Consider the following 25521-nt stretch of genomic DNA (forward strand, 5'->3'; position numbering starts at 1 on the left):
ATAGCTGGGTAGATTCCTGCTTTTATCACAGAGATCCTTTTGTTACAGCAGTTCATAAGATACAACCCTAATACAGAACAGTGACTTTTACGAACTGTCATCAAAGAACTGCATGCAAACTACATAAAATGGGTAATGAAGTTATGTTTTTCCCTCGTCTTTAATTATCTGTTCCTAAGGCTGCTGAAAAGGGTATGTTTGGTTAGATAATCATTCTTATTAGTAAAGCCAGCCTTTACCAAAGCTTTAAAAGTAATTAAATGTATGTGAGAGACGGGCTATGGAGAGATGAGGGGCACCCTTGCCGGGTGGTAGTGAGGGAATCCGAGGAGGGGCACCAAAAATTATTGTAGCACAGGGCGCCACCAGCGCTAAAGCCAGATCTGGATGTAACCTCAAGTCCAACTGGTTTTGGCTGGCCTTTATTTGGTTGTACAAGTTTAGTCAAAGGTGTCCTTCAACAGTTGTGGTTTAAGGAGTTTTTTAAATACTTATGGGGGAAAGGGTGTCACCAACAGGGGTTGGAAGAGCCAGGGACAGCCTGGATTGGATTATACTAGAAAATCTCTCTCCACATATGATTGAAAAACAAGGCATTTTCATGTGTATTGGAGTCAGCATTTGGAACAGAAGCAGAACATAAATAAAAAAAGATTGATGTAGAATAACAATACACGCTGTTTTGTCTCTGAACTTGGAATTTGAATGCTTTCTCGTGAGGTGAAAACTGCTATAGAAAATATGTCTCTGGAGCCTCAAGTATGGAGGACATGACATATCCTTAATAAACATAAAGCCTGCACTTGAATTCGAACAGAAAACTTTTAATCATTTATTTCATTTTTAAAAAGAAAACGCGATTCACTCCTCAGTACTTATTCAATTGGACAGGTCGTGAGTAGAAAGCAATATTTCATCAGAAATTAGGTTTGAAGGTTCCTTTATTAATCTACATAATGGGAAAGACCCCAATTACATTTTATAAAAATTCTGCCATTTTGAGTAAACAAAGGTATCTTGCCAAGGTTGCACACTCTGCCAGGATGCTGGCTTAAAAATTAATTTCCATCCTGACATATGTCGCAATGAATTTTAAAGAAAATAGCATCCAGCTGAAGCGGTGTGTTTTATCTATTTGTTGGCATGCGGGGTCTTGGATCAGCAGCATCTAAATGTATTAATTTATTCAGACCCTCAGAGAAATAAACAATGCTTTCGGCTCCCATTTTTACCTGTCTCGAGAAGCAATCTAAGAGAATAAGGTTTTTCAGTTCAGAAAATAGGTACAGGATAAAGCTAACCTTGGCATATGTCTCAGCAAATGCCACGCCAATATCACACAAATGATATTTTCAAACATCTAAAAATTCAGACTAAAATTATTTTACATACTTTCAGATAAGAATAACGCTTAATGTCTTGCGAGTACCAGAAAAAGCATAAGCAAAGCATAGTGAATGTTTACAAGTGCAATTACGTGTGATCAACTCTACCAACAGAGTAGACCGCACACTGACAAAGGTCTTAGTTTGTGCTTAGATTAAAAATAATTTTTTGGTGCAGGGCACAAAGATGCCTGAGATTATATTTGCGTAAGTGTTCCCTTGCGAAAAGATACCCTATTAACATGAGTGTGTTCTCCAACTAAATGATAGGAGAATATTTCTTGAGAATATAAAAGTGCGACAGATATGACCAGATGTGTTCCTGTGTTCCCTAAGCCACAGCACTCGAGCCTGCCTTTGATTGTGTTCCCATCTGGAGAGTACTTTGCAAGGCAGTTCGGACTGGATTGTACATACTGAAGCACTTGGAGCACGCTTGTACATTTTATGGAATTCTTCAGAAATTCCAGAAGCACTTTTGTGAAACAACAAGGTCATAGTTTTCCAAGGATACTCACGTAGGAAAAATATGCAAGTTTTCCTCATGGAGGAATCTTTTCCTTCGTTTCCTTTATTTTTCTATTAAATATGTGAATGTTTCTTACCCATTTCTACACTGGGAAAAAACACCAATCACTGCAGCTGATAAGGTGTCTGTGGTGGGAAATATGCAAGGGGGAGTATGTGGATGCCTGCAGGCTTAAACAGTTTTGCATTTCAGACTCCCCTGAACCAGGCTCAACCTTGCCACAGTCCTACATTTATGAATATCGAGGTGGAACTTCCAAATCTCATATACAAGGACAAGGATACAGTTATCCTGAATAAGTGAACAGCGATGATTTTATCCTGGCAAATATATGGACCTAAGTTGAATTAAGTTGTGAAAACTGCTTTGTGAATCGAGATCGAGACCACTACATCAAGCCTCTTGCTCTGGATGGAACAGTGGAACAAGGAGTGTCAAAGGCCCAACAACCTTTCAATTAATTTAAATTTCCTGCATCCGGCTTTGCATTTTTTATATACTATAGAAGACCGTAATTCACACTTAAATTCCAACCAAGTTGGGTCTTTTCAGATCACTATTTAGCATCGTGTAATAAAAAACAAAAATTCAACCCAAAATATTTTAAAAGCCTAAAATGTTATTGCCAGCTACAAGTTGCTAAGCTGCAGTAATGTAGAAAAACAAAAGTAATGTGATCAAGTTAAGGCGTGACTGGAAACCAACGCTTAAGTCTTTTCAGTGCCATTGTAAAACTCGGCGCTTTATAAACACAACATACAGCTCTCCAACCCTAAATACTCTTTACATTATCCCCAAGCACAGGTAATAGTCTACCTATAGCATAAGTAATATGTCATTTCTATGTTTTTACCTTCTCAGGCTTGATCTTTAACTTTGGAATATTAAATATGTAAATGATTATAAAGAGGCTCTTTTAGCCTTTCTTGACTGAAGAACTGCCTTATGACCCCACTATTCAGAAATATATTTAATCCATGCACAGGTAATGAGACGTATGACATTCTACAGCTTCTTAGTAAAATCTATACTTTTTTCTCATAATTCATTTAATACTAAACCTACTGTCCCCACCAGCCTACGACAGACTCGGGACCTGCTGGCCTTCAGAAAACTCCTCAAGACCTGGCTCTTCGATCAGTAGTGGCCCCCTCCCTCCCCCCTCCCCCCCCCCCCAGCGCCCTGAGACCCTCACGGGTATGTAGCGCGCTTTATAAATGCAGTGATTGATTGATTGACTGTCCGGCGGCAATGTACGAATCACAAGAATCATAGATTCAAAACTATTGGCTACTTGATGTCGTCGACTTTTAAGAAGTCTATAAAATAAAAATAAAAACTGATCTACTTTAAAACCAACGGAGGAACTATCAAAATATTGAAACCTGTGTTCCCAGGAAGCTGCGCGCTTGTGCCCGCGCCCACATCTCTCACTCAGAGCGCGCAGTGTCCTATTGTGAAAATATTTCTGTTAATTGCAGCGCATGACGGCGCTGCGATTAACAGTAATACTTTCATAAAGGCCCACAATCAGCCGGCAGCCGCACTCCATTAAGAAATGAAATGTAGCAAGTCCAAAACCACGACGTGTGCTTTACACCGTGTGCTTTTTGACTTGATGCATGTTTTATGTTAGTGGAGTGCGGCTGCGGGCTGATTGTGAGCTTTTGTGAAAATATTCCTGCTAATTGCAGCGCATGATGGTGCTGCAATCAACAGGAATACTTTCACAAAGGTCTTCATTCAGCCCTTAGCCGCACCCCAAGAAGTCCTGAAAGAAAAAAAAGATGCTCTTAATGACACTGGGTACGAACATTAAATAATTGTGCTTCATGTTAAGCTACATATCATAAATAACACTGCAATCCATTATGTCATCCAGTTATTGATCTATGTACATGCATCCATAGAAAATCATCTCGTCAACCAGTATGCTGTGGTGTTGCGCACTTAAGGACAGTGGTCCCATGTCCTTGTGCTAGGGCTTCTGCTGCTATAGACCCTCAGCAGATGCCTTAATCCTCATTGATGTATCTCTTGACAAACCCCAAATGTCATGATGCCTAGAGTGGTGGGAGGTCCTTTTCATTTGTCACTGCCAAATTCTGTAATTCGCCCCAAATGCTGATCTCCTTTTGTCTGACACAAAAACATTTATATTTTTGGCAGATTGCTAATGTCACTGTTCTTACACACCACTATTTAGAATTCTTAAAACTGGTGCATCTGTTTTTAAGTCGAGTGCAGAGCTTTAAGTGGGCCGGGTCTCACCGGGACTGAGCACCGGCAGTTTTTTTAAAGAGGCCTCGAAACAGGTCTCTATCGGGCTCTGTTTTGTGCCCTGACAAAGGCGGTCCATTTTTTTTACGCGTTATAGGGTAAGGGAAATCCTTTGAAGAGAGTAATTACTCTCTGGATTTCCCTTCTCTTTTTGAAACTCAGGAGCAGCAACATTGTCGGGGTGTCACCAGGGCTGTAAGTGGAAGCTTTTTCAATTTTAATACAAGCCATAGTTGCTGCTCATTTATCTTATGCAACTAACAACCATTGACAAAGCCAATAGTCCTGACTTGTTGTAGGTATGATGTTACTTTTTGAATCATATATCTGGATACAATGACAGAAATAGCAAAATACCAGTTGGGCGGCACACTATGCTACGCACCAGGCGCGCAATGACCATTGGGCTCAAAGAGCTTCAGCCCCCCCCTCTCGTGTGCGTCAGCCCGAGCTGAGGCAGCTTCCCGGGCACACACACTTTTCAGTGCATTTCTGCTTATTAGTCTGTGATTTCATGGGACTAAAGGGCATTTTTCACGCGCAGTGACTGAAAACGGACCATCTCATGTCTGCATGTGATTAAAACAAATGCTTTTGTTACTTTGTGACTGGAGCGATTCTCCACTCCCCCATATACACATGGAATGAATGAGCAGCATTATCTGTAAAAAAAAAAAAGGTTATTTTTTCTGTTATCATGTTTGAGTTTGCGTCAATCTTGAATGGTCTATGAGACATGTATTAAACGTGTTATATGAACCGTTTTTACACCAGCAGGGTGCTCACTAACCACGTTTGATTTACGTGAAAGAAAAAAGGGCCTGATAGAAAGTTTGCTGATGGGTATTTGAGGGCATGCGTGAAGGATATCCCATTCCGTTATTTTAAGTGCATTAGCATTTAAAGCACGAATAATAAGGTAGAAGAAAAACATAGGGAGGAACAGAACCAACAAAAAAAGGTACATCTTTAGCAGCCATTTGTTCAGAAGACCCTACGAATGGAGCTTTTGTGCTGAAGTATGTTATACCTACAAATGCGGGTGCCGTGCTTAAGCAGAGCAGGGCGCCCGAGATAAACACAAGAAGAGGACACCAGCCAGGCAGAGGCCTCCCTTCCTCCTCCCCCCTCCCACCGGAGCCACCAGAGGCAGCCGAGGGCCCACGAGCTGCGCGACAAGGGACAGCGGGAGGGGGCGGGAACAAAAGGAACACGGACAATGGGAGGGGGGGGCAGGAACAGTACACTAAAATGAGAAGCGCTGGCTCAGGTGCGACCTAAACAAACTGTCACCATTGCGCAAATAAAAAAAGTGCTTACAGACTAATTGAAGAAGACAGTATAATGCTGCAAGTAAATGATCCAGTCCTGATGGGCGGTCCCAAAAGGAGACAGGGCGGTAACAAGGAGGGACTAAGAAGCCTCATTATCAATCGGAAGCTAGTATTTACCATAGACGATGACGCCAGCCAATGAAAAATATGGGCGGGGCTTCCACACCACTTCTAAAAAATACCCTGATAGAGCATGACTCGCTAAGTGAGCACCGCTTTGCACTGCAATGCTAGGCAAGACCTTAAAACATGCATCAAGTCCAAAAGCACGACTTGCACAGCTGCTATGGTTTCAGATTGCTATGTGTGACTTTTAATAATTTCAGTGATTACTAGAGACACTGTAGTTTGATGTGGTGTTTGTAAAGTGGCTGAAATGGTCTGGGCAGTTCCTTTCCACCTTTCAAAAAGTCCCCTATGGTGCACTGTTGCTCGTCGGTCTTACCCATTAGATTGGAATGCCTGGCTTTTATGAATGTCTACCATGTACAGTATGATAATAACATATAATAAGGATGGATAAGCTTTATATACAAAACATTTGCAGCCTCTGCTGAAAATCCGAACATGATATATGAACGGCTGCATGGTTTTGGACTTATGGTTCAGAATTGAAGATATACTTGATATTCCTAAAGTGTCTACCTTTCTGTCAGATGCTCAGAAGGTTACTGATATTAAAAAAATAAGATGGCCGCGCCCCTTTCTTTAGATGCTGCACCCACACGAGTGGTCTGGTTCCTGGTGCACAGAGCACAGAGACCTTACACTGCCGCACACAGAGGAAAAAAATTAGACGGAACATTGATTGAAACTGCAAAAGACTGTATGCAAGACTAAACGTGTTCCATAACTGAATATACGCAGATTAAAGAGATTCAAATTCGACTTTATTTTAAAACAAAAACATACCAGGAAGAACTTCAAATTTCCAGTGTCCACAACAGACAATGAGTGAACAGAACGAAACGAATGGCAATAGTTTCTGGTTTGCCAAGTGTAGAAAGTAAATTGCTGTTACTCTGTGACATGCATTGTAAGGTATGAACTTTAAGGCTTACCTCTCTTAAAACTGTGCTTTTGTAACCACGGTAGAGTCCTCGAAAACCCTGTAGTGAAAGGCACATTTAATTTAGAGTTCTGAAAGGTAATTTAGAATTTAAGAACCACAGAGAAAGGATAATGGGTTAATTCAAGGCTTATTAGAAGTAGTAATAGAAGAACAAAACATTTATGGAGCGCAAAAGGTTCCCCCTGCAAGGGCATCGTGGCACTATGATCCAACAAGTGGAAAAAAGAAAAAGACAGACGACGAAAAGGAGAGAGCTTATCAGAAAAGGTAGGTTTTAAGAGTTTTCCAAAAAGAATGTGGGAGACAATAGTCACAAGTTTTTGAGAAAGAGTGCTCCACATTTACAGACTTACAACTGTTAGAGACCTAACCTACTGCCACTAATAATAGAGTGCTTGGTACAGTGTAAACACACCATCTTGTGACAGTTACAATGCCTGATTTTGGAAACATGGTTAGCTGACGATCTCTCCCATATAAGCCTGTGACTGCAGAGGGTGTTTCCCCGGTTACAACCAGGAGGAATGTTTATCCCATAGCTAGGGTAAGTAAGAAATCCTTGAGTGTTTGTAAGCACCCAACTCAACCCATGTGTGTGGTGTTTATTTCTAGTGCTCACACTTTTTTTTACTATGAAGATTTCACCTTTACACTTATATTCTTATGATTACACATGAGGCATGGTTATTTAAGCTATCATATTTCTAATATTCCTTTACTCACAAACTATGTCTTATTAGATTCATAAAAGTAAGGTATGGAACCATCACTAAATGATTGGTATGAATGTTTACAGTTAGTAGGTAGATAAGGATTTATAATAGCCCCGATGAAAGCTTCTGACTTACATGGGGTTACATTTTTGATTGAAACATTTTGTACATCTATGGATGTGTGAGTCATAATCACTCAATACAGACCATTTTTCACGTTTCATTCTTATATCTAGGACCCTGAATAAAAGAAATGCCCTTGGGGTTACCTAAAGGTAATTTCCTTCACCTAGATCCCTTTCCATATCCAGTAGACTCTAATAAAGAACTCCCTCAAAAGAGGTCGAGCCCATCCTGTTTGCATTCTCTTTCAAGTTCGGGGTAAGGTTAACAATGATGAAGAATACCATGAAAGGTCGGTGAGGTTCCCTTAGCCAGAAACACTGGTCTCTACTGGTAATCTTGCTGAGGGCTATTACATCAAATACAAATACTAATGATTTTTCTTTAGCCACAGGACAAGAAGCGGCACCAAGACTATGAGGCCACAGTTTGCCCGTCCATCTGTTTAGGGGACAAGCCTACCAGTAAAATGTCTGGTTTACTGACATTAAATTGTTGGAAGTTATTTTTCATCCAACAGTGAATTCCTGCTAAGCATTCTGGGGTAATAATAGAGGTTACTAATCGTGTCTTGTTCATGTCCAAAAATGATCTGTGTATCATTTGGATAAGATATTACCGAACACCCAAAATAGCTTATTAATGTTATCACAGGTAGAATATAGATGTTGGTCAGAATGAGTAATAAAATGAAGTCTACACAGCTGAAGCATAGCACAGCTGATGGATGATTCCTTTAAATGAAAAGGATGGAGGCATATTACTTGGGTTTTGTTTTCCAGGAAACAATTAAACCAGGTTAGTACCTGCCCAGTGATGTCACAGCCCTTGATACGAGACAATAGAGTGTTATGATACCCTGTATCGAAAGTTACAGGCCAATCCTGTAGGACATTGGGCTATAGTGCAGGTTGTGAAGCCTGCGCAAGTAATAGATCCCCAATTTCCCTTTACTAGAAACCAAGCACCCCATTTTAGCGCTTGATTCTCTTAGGTTAGCGAAGCAGAGCCATCCAGGTGGGGAGGTGGTGCAGGCTACTAATCACCATTTGCTGGCATGCAATTATGACACTCAAGAAATCATTGTCCATGCAATATTTTTTCTTTAGGAAAGGAAAAGTACATTTACACCCAAAAATTACTAAATACTACACATTAATTTACAAGTATATACATAAGTCAGATCAAAACTACCTTGGATCAGGTAATGAAATCACATTTGATCCTCAAAATCATAGTTCCTCCCCATCCCATCTGTACCAGTCAACACATCACACTATAATTGGGTGGAGGTATCACTTTAGATAAAACCGACCTATTGGCTTTATCAAGGGTTTACCGCATTACAAAACAACAAACCTCGTTTTAAAAACACCATCATTTTGTATGTGAATGCAATAATCAATGATAACCATGTGTAAAGGCAATTATTAATGTCAATAAAGCATAGCAACCTTAACCAGTAAACACTGGCAACATTATTGGATCAATAAGGTATTTTAAAATTAACATAAGTTGTCTGAGTACCTTTAATATACTTTCAAGGAACATAAAAGTTAACCATAAAAACAGCCCTTAGTTGTTGCCACTTTCAGACCATATAAAATATAGTCATAGAACCAACCCCTAGAGAGGGCTAAACTATGTGTGTCTTCTTTACACATATTTAGACCACATAAAATGCAGTCATAGAACCAACCCTACAGGAAGCTGCACTCCCAGCTGCAAAGCAAAAGCTTCAGCTTTAGGAGTGCTTAAAAAAAGATGTGAAAATCCTGAAGGGTCATGGATTCCTTGAACCCGCAAATGTAGGGTCAATTTTCAGAGATTATTTCTGGTGGGCTGCTGGAACTTCTCAGAGGAAGCAGTGAATATTTTTGCAGCAGCTCTTCTGCTGTCCCGGGAGAGCCGCGCAGGTTTTCATTAGAGTTTTTTCTTGTTTGTCTCTTTTTTTGTTCAGACTGCGCGTGTAACCTAGTTCTCCGCTGCCTATCGGGCTCCCTGTGTGACTGGCTTCATCCTTGCTGGCATGGAAGCTGGCAGTCTTCCTTTTCCTGCGTGCACCATTTGGCAGGTTGCAGCATCCTGCAGTGGCTGCCCCACTCCTCCCAGATACGGGCACAGCTGTGACCCCGGGCGACCCCAAAATTACATACATGAAGAGCAGGCGTGGCAAGAAAACCAATCCTTCAATTGGGCGATGGAAAGAGCATAAATGATGGCAGGGTCACCTGTTAAGTAGGGTTTGTTTAGATGAGACAGATGTAGACATAGGTCTGAAGGGCAGTATGGTTCCTATGGGATCAGGCAAAAGGCTGTACCTGGATGAAATACTCACTGAGGAAGCCAGGCTAGGAAGGTGGCACAGAAAGTGGTTAGTTCTTTCAAGTGAAAAGTAGGCTGGTGGTGCTACGGGCTGCAATGTAAAGTTGCTGCATTGGGCTTCAAGGCTGAGGTGTGGTAAATTGAACCTACAGGCCTTGGTGTGACAGTAGACCCAGATCACAGTAGAGACAGGTGCATTCAGGTCACAGAAATCGGGAGTCCTCGCAATTCGCTGAAAAGGCTGTTGCAAACTCTACAGGCTAAGTGAGTCAAAGCAAACAGTTTATAAAATCAGAAGGTGGAGAGTGGACCAAAAAAAAACAAGAAGAGGGGGATGTGAAGTAGATAGGCTATGGGAGGCTTTGGACTGTTGATGTAAAGAGGAACCAATCCTCCTTGGATCATTAAAAAAAAGCTCTGGAGAGTCCAGGAACATATATCCCTGAAGTGACCAACATTTTGGGGCCATAACCTCATGAAAAAACACAGCTACATAGAGGTCAGATCAAGCTACAATAATGTGGGTGCTCTAAGAAGATGGGAATCAGAATAAGAGTGAAAAATTCAGGGAGTCATATGAGATCATGGTTAGTCAGAACTGAGCACATTTTCACCTTAGCATGTGGTATGCAGCTCAGAGGAGCACTATTTTGGGGAGGGAAGACCTAATAGTCAGTGGACGTTTGGAGGCTACAGAAGGCCAATCATCAGGTGCCTACAGAGGCTTAGTGGAATAGGAAAGATCCCAGTTTGGTTATGGAAGATTAGAAGTAAGTAGATGTCCCAATCTCCTGGCAGGAAGCGATCTGGATAGAGGTGTTTGTCATCAAGAACCTCCATCACTATTGCATACGTACTGTGAAGTTCCTTTATTACTTCCTGAAAGGTTTAGCCCTCTCCACCACTATGAACCTATGCAGCTAAGCCACTGGATGTGAATGACCAAGAAATGTTTTTCCCAATTTTCGTTATGCAAAAATGTAAGGATGGCAAGAGGCATCAAAATCATTGCATTCAAGGAAACCAACCATTTCGGCCCTCATTGATTGCTTTATCACCATGGAGTCTTTTTCTGAAAGAACATGTAAAAGTGATCAGCAAGGGTGCTATTGAGATGCACATGTAGGTTTTGAAAGCAGCAGTCAATGTGTTGTCACTGACTAAATCAAATGCAATTCTTGTATATCCTTACTCTGGGCATGATGATTTTCCACAATGCTGAAAGTCTGCTCATTTATCTGGGAATACCATACATTTAGGTACAGGAACTCCAATAATCACAGCAATGCCCTAAGTATGGGCAAGACGACCCCATGCCTGGGGCAGCGACCATCAGAGCTGGAGACACCTACAAGTGTCATGCAGAAGTCCATTACTGACCTAGCTTCAAAGGAAAGCGTTTTTACATGCTGTTTCTATAGGCGGTTGCTGACTCCTCATTCAGCATCATATCATTATGCTCCAGGAGCTCTCCTTGCTCTTGTCTCCATTTTTGTCAACACACACTACCTCCTATCCTAAGAAGGTGTTTCCTGAGCAGTAAACGCAGAATGTATACTAAGAGAACAAAAATAAAATAAACATATTTATATCACCTGCACTGCAGAGTCAGGCAGTAAGGAAGTCTTAGGGAAGGTTCACCCTTTTAACAAGCAGAGGGTTGGTGGAGTACTTTTCCATGAAAGGATGAGTTTGGGGGGGTGGGGCAAATTTGGCTTCACCTATAGTGCTATATGAGCAAAGGAAAGCCCTGAATTCATGCATATGCTTGAAAATGCAATGGATTTTTTTTAGACAGCCATAAATGCACAATGCATAAGGGGGTGCATAAACAACTATGGATTAAAAGCTTTTTGGCCAAGAACTTTTTCTGTCCTGGCTTCCCAAACCTCATAAAAAATCTATTTATTCTTATGTTTAAATCGTTTTATTGTTTAGAATATATATTTTAGAAAAAGATAATCAGAGGAGCAATACAAATACTCTCACCTACATCCAATGGCTGGTGAGGCAGAAGGAAGAGAATTGCAACAAAAAAGAAAAAGAACGAGAATGAAAGCCCAGTAAGAGAAAAGAAAGAAGAGGGGCAGGCGGGGTTGGAGGGTACCGGATGGGCTATCTAATAAGTGTTAGGAGGTGCCAGATACTAGGGCTCCTCTGCTGAATAGTGCTGGTGTAGACCGTCTCAAGACTTTAAGTATTTGAAGCCTGTTCTGTGGGTGGGGTCTCTTCTGGTATTAGGCAAAGTATTCGAGGGTAAATCGGACCTGTCAGCTGCTTGAACTCCCCACTGAGATAACTAATGCAGGCCCCCACATCTTATCGAATCGTGATAATTTATTTTCTGTTACCGCTGTGAGCTTTTCCATTCCCACATCTTGTGAGCTATCTGTAATAGAGTCCCTATACATGTGACACACCGTGCCGCTTTATTTGCCCGTTTCTGTATGTCTGACCATTCCTTCTGTGTGAACTGCCTGTCACACGACTTTTTCCATCTGACCTGCGCTTTTGTTTAAGTTTGTGAATGTGTTGTGTTCAGGAATGTGTATATATCTGATATCAGTTTCTTATCTGTATGTTTGGTAATAAGTCATTTCTCAAAGGGTAGTACATAGGGCTTCAAGGCTGGTTGTGTGACCCAGTGACAAATAATGGTGTATTGCCATTGTGCTGAGGAGGGTAACCCATATCCTTTTTGAATTTGCTGAAAGGACATAATACCCAAATGATAGAATAGGTCGCCCACTCTCTTACAATTTGCCTGCTGCCATGGAATGTAACCTCCCAGTGCAGTGCTGCTGGGAAGTCTGGGTTTCCCAGAATGGGGGTCATGGGGGAAAGTCTTGTGGATAATTTCTTCAGGACCACTACTGCATCCCATACACTGACGTTAGATCAAAGTATCGGAGAGATATATATGCCTTGTGACAGATGCGGCCAGGAGATCTTCCATATGTGTATGCCGGTGATGGCCTGGTCGATAAAGCACCAGTGCTTCTCAGTAGTGGGTCTGTTCCACTTCACCATATACCTGAGCTGGGCTGCTTGTAGTAATGTTTGAATTTAGGGATACCGAGGCCGCAACATGATGGTGGCAGGTACGTCAGGCGCTTGTCTATATGTGCTCTTTTCCCAGCCCAGATATAGTGTTCTATCAAGTGCTGTAGTTTAGGTAGCACCTGGGGTGGGAGGGGGGGGGGTTGGGGGTGGTAGAAGGGGGGCAAGGTCTACATGACATATAGTATCTTGGGGAGAAGCGTCATTTTTATTGCCGCTAGCCTCCCCAGCCAGGACAGCGTATGGTCTTTCCATTTTTCCAATTTTGCACGTGTGTCTGCTAGTAGACGGCCATAGTTGCTCTCTACTGTTTGCCTAACCATGGGATGATTCTGAAGGAGCAAATAGGTCATCCCCTGTGTAGCCCTTGGGTACGGGTACAGGTTCCGTATAATCTCTGGTCTGGGGCCGGTATCGTGAGGTTCATGAGATGCAACTTTTGTGCATTGATCTTGAATCCTGATACTGCACTGAATGCTTCCACTTCTAGGACAAACTTTGATAGAGAGCGGAGGGGGGTCCGCCACCATCACGTCATCCGCATAGAAAGCCAATTTGTTGTCCCTACCTCCCATCCTTACTCCCACTATCCCCACGTTTGCCCTTATTCGTTCTGCAAATGGCTCCATAAATAGTGCGGATAGGAGCGGGGACAGGGGACAGCCATGCCGGGTTCCCCGTTCGATGCAGAAAGGCTGCAATATTGTCCCATTCGCCCGCACTCTTGTCTGAGGCTTTGCTTAACCCGCTGGCATCCATCCTATAAAAGGTCCTAACCCTACCGCCCGTTGGACAGCCCTTAGGTATGGCCAATTCACTCTATTGAATGCCTGTTCCACATCCATAGAGAGCAAGAGTGCTGGCGTCTTAGTCAGTTGGACCTTGTCTAATAGATGGCATAGTCTCTTTGTGTTGTCACTGCAATTGCGCTCTGGAATAAACTTGGCCTGATCCAGGTCAATGAGGCCCTGCGTCATTGGGGCTAGGCGCGCAGCGAGAATTGAAGTAAAAATCTTCGCATCTACATTAAGTAATGAGATGGGTCTATATGCTGTGCATTGAGTTGGATCTTTGCCCTGCTTGGGTATGAACGTAATGGTAGCTAATCTCATTGTAGCCGTCTGGGTGCCCGTTTCGCTAAAGGAGTTACATAGCCAAGTAAGGGTCGGAGCAAAAAGTTTATAAAATTCTGGTGGGGTACCCATCATGCCCCGGCACCATTCCGGCCGGTAGGTGGGATATCGCAGTAAGTAACTCATTGATATGCACATCTTTCTCTTGGGAAAAGGCATTTTGGTGGTCTAGACTATCAGTTGGTGTGTGACTCAGGGAGGTTTCTATGTCAATATCTGAGTGTTCCTCTGCTGTATATCATTTCCTGTAAAAGTGTTGAAACTCCTGCGCTATCCGCTCATCCTGTTCAAATCTATACCCTTGGGGATTTACCATAGCTGTCACCCTCTGGCTATTCGTCCATGCTCGGAGTCTCTGGGCCAGCAAGCGGCCAGCCTTCATCCTTCCCATGTAATATTTCTGTTTAATTTGCAATAGGGCATATTTAGCCCTATCCATATCCAGGGCCTTAAGTTACTTTTGAGCTATAGTAAGCTTGTGGCGTGTTTGATGTGTCCCCGATCTTTTGTACATTTCCTCCAGTTCTTCGACCCTCCCCTCCAGTGTACTCTGTTTCGCATGTCTCTCTTTGTTGAAGCGAGCTACAATGCTTATAATGTGCCCCTATATGACCGCCTTTAAAGTGTCTCATAAGTGCGCAATTGGGGTATCAGGTGCATCATTAATTTCCAAGAAGGCCTTCCGTGCTTCTGTAATCTCAGCTATCACTGTCTTATACATAAGTATTTTGAGATTCAGTCGCTAAGCGCTTTATCTGTGATTGGACGGGGGTAAGTTCAGTTTGATTCAAACAGGGGTATGGACGGACAGCACTGCTACTCCACTGTCTACCTCCTGTATACAGGATGATAAGGAACATGTAGTGAGGAAAAGGTCAATTTGTGCATGAGTGTGATGCGCTGCCAAATAGTGGGAATAGGATCTCTCTGTTGGGTGTTGCGTGCGCCAGGTGTCTAAAAGGTCGTGTAGGGCTAGTTGGCATTGACCTTCTGCTGATAATGCAATTGTATTACCCACCCTCTGTGCCGAACGGTCCAATGTTGCATCCATGACCAGATTAAAGTCCCCACCTATCAGCACGTGCGTATCTGTGGTTTCCATCACCCGTCATATTGCATCTAGGATAAAGGGTTCTTGTCGTTTGTTGGAGTGTATATATTCGAAATGGTCACGGAGTTGACCCCATATGTGATATACAGTGAAAGGAGGCGCTCCGGTATTTCTGCTTGTGTACTAGTGACTTTACCCTCAAATTGTGGGCAAAAAGGTTTGCTACCCCTGTCTTTTCCCCCCTCCCCCGGAAAAATACTTGTGGTCGAACCAGCGAGATCTCTGTAGTCGCCAGTCCGCTGGAATCAGATGTGTTTCTTGCAAAAGGCATATATCACATTTAGACTCTTTTAGCATAGACAAATGTGTCATCCGCTTAGTGGGTGTGTAAAGCCCTCTCGCTATATAACTAATTATTCAGACCATCTCTCAGTGGAGTGTGTTGTGTTCCAGCTAGGTCTAAGGATAGCCATCTTGACTTCCCAGAGGAAATGAGGCAGTAGGTAGTCCCAAGTGAGCCCCATCTAAAAAGTTGAAAACTGTCAGTAAAAGAAAGATATCAAACAAAGGATAATCAATACTCATCAGAGACTGGACATCGTTTTCCCAACCAAATCGTCCACCACAAGATAAACGGGGTACATGGTATTGGAGGTGCATTGTAGAGGTCATCCGAATCCTCGGTCCATACACCCCACCGTCCAGCCTGTCATCGAGAGTCTCAAAGTGAAGGTGCGCCCTCGGGTCTGTTTTCGTCGTTGTGGAGGTCTAAAGGTTTATTGATCCCATGCTGTTGTCATCGCTGCATATTCTCTACCCTCTTAATTCGTTGTTCTGCTCTTCTAGCACCTCCTGATTCTACAGCTGTTTCAGCACTGCTTCCCTTTCTGTTCGACTTTCTATGTCCTATGGCTTACTCACTTTTTCCCCTTGGCTGGAGGGATCGCTGAGTCCAATGCCTGCATGTTTTGGGTAAGTCATTATCTCCCTCTGGCATATCGCTGGAGAAGTATAGCTCAATGGTTAGAGCGGCAGACCCTGATGCAGAGGTCTAGCCCAGGACCAGGGTTCAATTCCCTGCCTCGGCGGGTCTTGGGCTCAAATAATTCCATGGACCTGATAATTCTCGCCTCGGTGCCTATTCCAATCATGGAGTCCCACTCTGCAACTCTGGGCAATAGCTTGCTTAATCTCCACAACGGCCCCCACAACGCTAAGGATGCCTGGCCTCCACCTTGGGGGTGCCCAGGAGTGGACACCTCACAGGGAAAGCCAGGATGGGTTCCACAGCGGTATTCGTACAAGCGCCTTGAGACCCTTGCGGGTGAGTAGTGCGCTATACAAGTATCAATTTACATTTTACATTTGCTGGGGGAGAGATTGTCTGTTTCGATCAGGTATTTCGCTTCCTCCAGGCTGCGGACTGAATGGGTCTTGTTGACCCATAGGAATGTAAGGCCGAAAGGGTGACCCCATTTATATCGAATTCCCTTTTGTTGCAAGAGTTCCATGAGGGGTTTTAGTTGGCGCCTTCTCTGCAGCGTGATAGCGGATAGATCCTGATATAGCTGTATCTTAATGCCTTCAAAGTCAATGGTGCTGTGATCTCTGGCTGCCATCATTAGTGTTTCCTTTTGGGTGTAGTAATGTAGGCATATGAGAATATCTTGTTTGGTCCCCGGTGTTCTTGTGGGGTGGCCAGCTCTATGCGTGCAGCCCAGAATGAAGTCTTGCGGAGCGAGCGTGGGGGCCACATGGTGGAAGAGTCGGCGAACATATGCCTCCAGCCCGGTCGCCGTTGCTTGCCGTGGGACCCCTTTGATACATATATAACCCCTCCTGGACCTGTTTTCAAGGTCTTCCTTCCGGTATTGGAGCTCGGCATTCTTCTCTTGAAGGCCTAAGACTTCTCTGCGGTGAGAGTCTAGCTCCTCTGCCCTTGCGTCTCCCATTCGCTCCCGCGAATCTACTCTCTGGTTTATGTCGTCAACTTCTCTCCAGATCGCTTCACCTCGGAGGCTATGTGTGCTTTAGCGCCGCAAATACAGACCTTAGTGCTCCAAAACGGGTTTCCAGGAAGGTTCTGATCACTGGGGCTTTCTCCTCCTCCTGTTCTCCTACTGCCTTCTCTGGGCTAACTTCAAGTCCCATTGTTTTTTTTTTTGGGGGGGGGGCTTGGTAAATAAGTCCTTTATGTTGCTGTCTTTCTTGGTGGGGGGTTTGGAGTTTGCCATTTCCTCTCCCAATGATGCAACAGTTAGGTATTCCTCACCTCGGCCTCCCAACAATGGCTACATCGGTAAGCAATGCTTTACCCCAGCTCATGTGGTCTCTGTCGTCGAGCCTATTGGGGGCTAACCTTGGGACCGCCACTACACCTTGTCTCTCAAATTTCCGATTGCTGCTCCTTTAGGTCTCCGAGTGCAAGCCTGTTTAATTTAGGGATGCTTCTCAGAGTTCTCGATTTCCGGCACTCCGAGGCCCCGACTTGCTGTTTACTTTACCGCCGGCGCGGAAGAACCTCCCCGGAGACACCATCCGTGTACAACAGGAGGGATCTTCGCTTAAACTGCTGTGGCAGCGGGCAGGGGACTCCACTCACTCCAACCGCAGGGGTCCGTTGTGGGCCTTCTTCCGGGCTTCTCTGCTGCCCACAGTCAGCACCGCGCCCCAGCTCGTGTCGGGCATGCACCGGGGCCTCCTCTGTTCCTCCGCTTCGACCACCACCGACAGGCACTTCTGCGGGACACTCTGACAATTTCCTGGAGCACCTGGGCTCCCCTGCCGGCGCCGAGGGTAGCTCCCCGCTATATTGCGCTGGCGGCTGGTTCCGCGTAGGCCTTTTCCCAGGCTTCTCCGCCGCTCACCACCAGTTTGGTGCCCAACTTGCGAGGTTAGCGCACTGACATCTCGGACTCCCCGGCACGACCCCCGCCGTCTTCTCAGCTTGTTCCAGGCTGCATCCGGGTCCTCACGTCTGACTCAGGCTGCCAATCTCCGTGGGCCTCAGACCGGCGCCATTTTGCGCGACAGCCGGCGGCGGATTTCTTTCGCTTCCACGTGGCCCTCGACCTGTAAGCACGTCCGCCTTGGGCTCCGGCGGTTCTCCGGTGCACCGGAGCTACCTTTGGTTGCGTTTGGGAGCCCGAGGGCAGCAACCAGCTGTGTTATACTGGTGGCAGACAGCGAAACTCACAAGAATCGCTACTGCTCAGCCGCCATCTTGGCGACGCCCCATACCATGCCCATCTATTTATTCTTATAACACACTGGATCATCGTAATTTTCCTAAACTGCCATCAAAACCTCTACTGCAGTAGTATACATCTAGTGAACTTAATTGTACACTGCTCCATGAGACTCACTGGGTGTGCGCATGAGAGTCAGGTGAAGCAAATCATGGTTTGGGATTATGCCAGGTCATATTAGCTACAGCAAAACCAAATGCCTTGTGCTGCCTCTGATGCCCTCACCAATGAGCCCCACGTCCAATAGCAATGGAGAAAACCTGGGATGGTCGCCTTCTCCCAGTCTCTTGAACCCTGCTTTAACTGCTAATGTATTCACTGCATGCAACACTAAGCAACCAGTGTGGATCACCAAAGCTCTCTACCAAGAAACCGCACAGTGGGGACGAAGCCCTAAAAATGGGTGTGGTTCTTAGTCGAGATGAAGTGCAATGATTTTGCTTTGCCACAGGAAGAGAGGTCATACACACATATATCAGAATGTCATGGCCACAGTGCAAACTTTGTTTGAATACATCATTATTGTACAATATACCTATTGGATACATATAAATCACAGATTTATGCATATATTGGCTTTACTGCTCAAAGAATATTACATTACAATCCATCAACAATGTGCTGATACTCAGCTGTATCTAAGAATATTGTTTCATTACATCATTTTCGTATCACAACATAGGAATTCCTAAAGCCTGCCTGTCAAAGTTTAACATTTTTACTTATGTATGTCAATGACAAACGGAATCCTGAAAAACATATGTTTTCCTCTATAGATCATATGAAATTAGGAAGCATGCCAATTAGTTTCTCCACCCACACCAGTTAGTGAAGTACATGGCTGGATAGCCAGCTTAATATGAAATCTAATTTGGCAAAATAAAGCATAAGTCACTATTGGCAAAATATCAGGTATGTTTCTTTAATACCACACTGTACCATTCTTTTTGATGTGTCCTCGTTGCACATCACTTGTTACCATAACTGAACATTTTAACAGCCACACACAGTCATTTTTCGTTTAAGAACATAATTTCTTCTTCAAAAAGCATCAATTATAGCTTTACCGCAGAAATGCAGAAAGTGCAAGTGCATAAGTACAGCGATCATACAACATTTTACCACAATACAGTCCTTTTTAAGCATTCAAAGTGGGTGTGCGCACTTTGCCCTAGTGTTCAGTAATACACCCGAAGTATATGTAAAAGTCCCAGGGTCACATTTGTTTGCAGACCCAAAAATAATTCTGTAAATGGAATCAATCTTTCGCATACAGTTGTATCTTTCAAGAGGAACTCTTCAAAGAACAAAAAGGGTCGCCAAGTTTTGGCTTGTTGCTTTGTTGGCTCATCAGGACATAGTTACAGTGGAAAACACAACAAGATGATGGCCGGAGTGCTGAAACTTTTCAACCATTCACCCCCATTCAACAGTCAGGCTAGCTTGAATTGAGTAGTACAGCGAACAAGGGACCCACGTCTGGGCATACTCTTGGCCACTTAGAGTCAACATAGCAAACACAACAAGTCGATGGACGGAGTGGTGAAATGTTAAACCCAGATCTCTTGACTGGGAGTGAGTGGTTGAAATGTTTCAGCACTCTGTCCATCATCTTGTTGTGTTTGCTATGTTCGCCCTAAGTGGACAAGTGTATGCCCAGATGTGGGTCCCTTGCTCGCTGTGCCACTCGATTCAAGCTAGCCTGGCTGATGAGGGGTGATACCCCGAAACCTTCTTGTTTCCGGTTCAGGGAGGATCTGACCTGGCAGTTCGAGCTGGACTGTTTCCATGAGGAGCAGGGTCAACACGGATTTGCATATGGCTGGGTCCAAACTGGTGTGACATGGTGACCAAAAGAACAATGGACTAAACCCAGATATCTTGACTGAGTGGTTGAAAAGTTTCAGCACTCCGTCCATCATCTTGTTGTGTTTGCATAATTACAGTGGACCAGGTAAAATTGGCTGGTGATTTGTAAGGAGATCTATTAATGGTGGGCATGCAAAATTGTTGCATCACCGGTAGTTCAACATGTGATTCGTCTCAGGTTGTAACTTTACAATTTTAATAGCTAGTGGCCCAGCGTCAATGATCTTGTGACTCTGGGCACGTAGGTGACTACCAAGGCAAACATGTACAAAGAAATAATTGCCGATAGATACCTGGCTGACCGTGGAGCAGCAAGCTTAGTAGAGAAAATAGAAGGCCCCTGCTGCACACAGCAGATGAAAGCTTCACAAGATCACTGACGCCGACCTAGAGCACAGTGTCTAATATCATCTCACAGAAGCGTTACCTGCAGTTCCTGAGACCTTAAAAGCTTTAGGCATGATCACAATCATGGATCAAATCCTTTTTTGAGAGCAAAATTCTGTCTACACCCAAAACAGGATTAGAAGCCAAGTGACAATTACACCTGGCACAGGTGTTCCTTTTGCAATTTATGGCAACAAAAACTGCTAAATATAATTTGGCTCCCCTATGTGGAAGCTGTGTGTTGTTCCCCATTCCAAAATATTAACATCATTAATGGGTGCAAATTGCAAAAATTAGCAGGCGGCCAATTTGCACATGTATTTTGCAGGGCAGGTTATAATTGTGCCCCTAGACCCTTGTGTACTATTATTCCATTTGCAAAAAGTGGATGCAAATTGCATACCAACTTTTTGCGAAATGGAATTGTATTTTGCGAACTGACTGAAGTGAAAATAAGTCTTTCACAAATTACAAAATCACAGGAGGTTGCAAAACGACCTGCCTTATTATATTCATTAGGTAGATCAGAATTTCTGACCTCCTGCGATTTGCCACGATTACAGGAATGGTGACATGCTAGTGTTAGCAGACCACCATGTCTGTGATTATGTTTAAATAAAGAAAACGTATCTTTTTTTAATGCAGCCCATTGTCCTTAAAGAAAAACGGGACTCCGTTAAAAAAAAATATATATTTTCTCAGAAAGTTTCACTTACAGTTGGGAGTGGTCTCATGGATCACGGTCTCCCTGAAACTTTTTTCAAAGAGATGGGGCTAAATGGGATCCCTTCCCCTTTGCGAATAAGAGGCCACCCCCTTTTTTAGGTGTTGGTATTTGAACAATTATTTACGCCCACAATTGCAGGTGCAAAATATTGCTACGTTCCTCTGTGCGAACACGTAAATAGGAGGTGGTAGCCACTTGTAGGGCTCCTTGCGTTTCAGGCAGGGTCGCAAAAGCCTTTACACAAGTCCCAAAGATTTGTCCAACTCTTAAAAAGGCTTTTGTACAACAAAGTCCTTCTTCTGTCTCAAATCCTATGAATTTGCAAATCGCAGGCTGTACAGTAAAGGGGCTTTGTACATCAAGCCCTTAAAGTTCAACAAAGCCAGACAGCCTCTAGATAGAGGAGTTCTTCATCAACAGGGTGAGAACAGATCATGGGTAGCCTCTATAACAAGTACTGGCAATGCCAATAGGTGTGGCTTGAAATGCAAACACACATTATTACTCTCTGTGATGAACTCGGGAGAGTCGGATATCTACCCCTGCGACTAAAGCACTGGCTTGTTTTCATTTTTTTAGAACCTTTGACAAACCGAACAGCATCTTAAACATCTTTCACGAACTGCGCATACCGCCAGGTGGTATCACGCTCTCGCTAACAGGAGCCCATATGCCCAACCATTCAATTTTGAGTCTGCCCCGCACTTAAGGTGCCCCTTTCCCACCACACATCACGCTCTAGTCCTGAAGAAGACCCCATAGTAAGGTGCAACTCAACCTACACCAAGCAGGGGTCGAAACATCGACTTTTTCTTCTACACCTACCCATGAACAACAGATTATTGTTACTGTGCTTTATCATTTAGGATAGGTCTACAAAAGTTGGACATACAACTCTAATGACATGATTATGTGATGTCAACTATTTACTTTTTGTGACCACATTTGACCTTTGAAACTTTTACACATAACTCCATTCCTCACAAATCACTTACCTACCCCACCCCTTTCCCACGCCTCTCTTTGGGCACACTGTCTATCTATAGTGAATATGCTTGTACATAAAATGTATGTGGATGAGGGTGTGAATAAATAACATCCCTCATCAAAATTGTGTAATTTGTTTGGCATAGAACAACTTCAAGTATCGCTTTGTTCATTAAGAAGTTCTCTTACTGGGACCCCTCTCCCTGTAACATGAAATGCAAACACAGGCATACACAAATGTGTCTGTCTTACCACGTGTTAGCCTATTAAGTTTGCATTACATGTTTTCCCGTCACACTCAGCACTCTGGATGACATAACAGTCCATCAACATGGTGCTAATACTCAGATTTATCCAAGAATATAATTGTTTCATTGTATAAATGTTGTTTGGCCACATAGTAGTTCCTAATGCCTGCCTGCCAAAGTTTCAAAAATATATTTTACAAAAACAGGCAAGTGACTAATTTTACAGCATGGACCAAAGGAATTTACATGCCATGTAATCACATGCTAAAAAACAAAGGACAAAACGAAAGTAAACACCGATATTCCGCCCTGTCACCCAATCACAGACCTCCAAAATCTTAGTTTGTGTCCCTTCCTCCACTGACACATCAGGTTGTAAGAACTTTTGCACGTTTGCTAACAAAATATTGTATTCATTGCTACCAGGGAGAAAACATGATGTGTAATCTGCCACGTTCAACTAAGCCCGACTGTTTTGACTCATTCTATATATTAAAATTAGGCCTGGGCGGTAAATTCCGTTCCGTTCGCAAAATTTGCGGAATTTAGGTAATTTCGCATTCCACGGAGAACGCAAAATTGCCCAAAATTGTGCGTCCCGCGACTTAGCAACATTTTTTGCTTATTCGCGTTCTAAAATGCGTGTTCGCAAGATATTTCCCCCCGAGCACGCAAACAGCGATTGCGAACAGTAAAATAGCATCGCGAACAAGCAATTCCGCGTGTTCGCGGAATTTCTGCGTGTTCGCGGGGATTTTTTACTGTTTCGCCGAGATTTGCGTAACGCGAATACGCAAATTCCGCCCACCCCTAATTAAAATGTTTCTTGCATGCGTAATATAACACAGGACTATTATGACCCTCGTCAAGAGCACACCCTTAATTCCTATGGGTCCAGTACGGGTGCTGTCTGGCCCATCAGAGTTATGAGTTTAGCACAAATACAATTTACAAATGATATTCCACCTAGATATTTCCTTTAGGCAAAGTCTTCGGCTAGAACACCAAGGAAAACGTTTAAGTCTGTTTTTCACGTGTTATTTCCCCAAAACATGTTTCCAATTATTTCTTTGCCACTGGAATTACCTAAATCCTTTAGAAATGGCAAATCTGGGGAAGCAAGGACAAGAATAATTACTGGCCACTTGTAATTAGGGCCTACGTGTTTTATAAATTGATACTAAATCCGATTTACAAAGTCAGATTTCCAGACACACTACTGCTGAGTTTTGTGAATTGAGATAAATCTGCTCTTGTGAGGAATGGCACTTCTTTCAGTGCTGGTTTACAATCCCCTTTGTGAAATGGACACCTGTTTTTGTTTCATCTCCTTATGGGTTTGTTGAGACTCATCGAAACATTTTTAATAGACCCCATGATAGTCACATCTCAGATTAAAACCATATTTATGGTATCACGTACAGTCTGTAATAGACCCACACTCACCCACAGTGGCATGGAACTCCAACCAGTGATTCTTCATTTATTGCCACTTTTCATAAATATGAGCATTAGTTAGAAAAAATATGATTCTCAGTGGATGGCCTGTCTTTCTGTAGACTAGAGTCTCATGAGACTTTTGGCAGCCATCTTGATGGAAGGCTATCCTGATCTACAAACAGGCAAACCAGTAGGGCGTCTAGCTTAAAGTCAAGACTCACACTCGTATCCTGACGAAAGCATTACAATGTCTGCTGCATGAGAACAAAGTAACAAAAAAAGTTTGCCTCCTTGTAGATTGGATAAGAGATAAGCGGTTGAATGTGCCAAACTGTGTGATGATAGAGTGCACTTTTAGAAGTAAAATAGTGCCTTCTGCATTCTAATGGAAGCGCTACTAATGGACAGAATGACACACCAAACTGCCAAGGGAATGATGACCAGACTACAATATTCCTCTGGCCTCATCCAAGATGAGACCGATGCTATCGCAAAGCTACGGCTGAAGGTGGCTGACCCAAACAAGTTAATGACAGAAAGGGCTGACCTGAGGCCACTTTAATTATGTTGTTAACAATAGGTCTTGCACTGTGAAACAAGATTCAGAAAGGTATCAACTTATCTTTGGCTGCAGAGAGAAGCCCCACATTATGTACACTAGCAGGAAACCGTGGGACGATGGGTTTACAAGATCTGATTACCTTGAAGCCTTTGTTCAAGCAATGGAAACAGTAGACTGAAAAAATGCTAAACAAGGCAAGTGACCTACACATCCTGTATGCAAAGGCCTTAAAATCTTTTGAACAGAGAAAGGATTGAAGTCCTAGGAAACTGGGGAGCATGGTGGAGGTCTGGGGTGCATCACGGTTGAAAAAACATTTCCCCAGACTTGATTTTTTAAAGACAAAGCAACCTACACTGTGCAAATGTGCTTTGGTCTCTTCTGTTCTGGAAGGGAAGGCCCATCTTTTAGAGGAAGGGAACTGGGGTGTAGAAATTCAGTTGTAATATATGGGTATTCCTAAACCCGCTGAAAGTTTAATGAAAATGTTCTTGTTTTATCTACTACACCATACAATATATGCCTTTGAAAGGCTTAGTTTGGCACAAAATAATAAAATATTAGGGACGGATCACTAAACTACTCTTTTGTTTGAGCCAAGGCATACACCGATTCCCAGCCAAATCCGCATTCGGTGCTCGGACCACACAGCCAGAGACCCTTCCATCCATAGCCGTTTTACAAACGAAGAGTTGCCTTTAATCGCATATGATTAATTGGCAGGCTCATTGTCAATATTCTCCTAGCACACACTGTACAGAGATAGCATGAAAAACACAAAGTGACAGGCTTTAGGAACGCCCCCTCCAGCTGAGACATGAATCAGCTGATTTCACCAACAACTTCAAACGAGGGAATATTTAAGTGACCCCCTCTCAACCTGTCCTCCTTTTGATATTTCAAAGAAAAGAACACTGCGTGCTACAGACCAAGTTAAACATTTTCAACCTCTTTAAATTAATTTGAGGGTGACTCCTCCAACCTAACTTGTTTTAGAAAACTTACATGAAGTTGGCTAGCAATTTCGGTTCAGACATAGTACAGTTCC

The 25521-nt window shown here is 43.3% G+C and overlaps 1 protein-coding gene across 1 annotated transcript in view; it reads right to left on the minus strand.

Moving 5' to 3' along the window:
- The window catches only part of SLC25A26 (solute carrier family 25 member 26), an 875117-nt gene that overhangs the window by 580342 nt on the left and 269254 nt on the right, over positions 1 to 25521 (minus strand). The window contains exon 5 of the mRNA XM_078662304.1: positions 6590 to 6637. Coding sequence (XP_078518430.1) covers positions 6590 to 6637 — 48 coding nt within the window. The remainder of the gene's footprint in view (positions 1 to 6589; positions 6638 to 25521) is intronic.

The sequence above is a fragment of the Lissotriton helveticus genome, chromosome 9 (assembly GCF_964261635.1).
Source record: "Lissotriton helveticus chromosome 9, aLisHel1.1, whole genome shotgun sequence".
NCBI classification, from domain to species: Eukaryota; Metazoa; Chordata; class Amphibia; order Caudata; family Salamandridae; genus Lissotriton; species Lissotriton helveticus.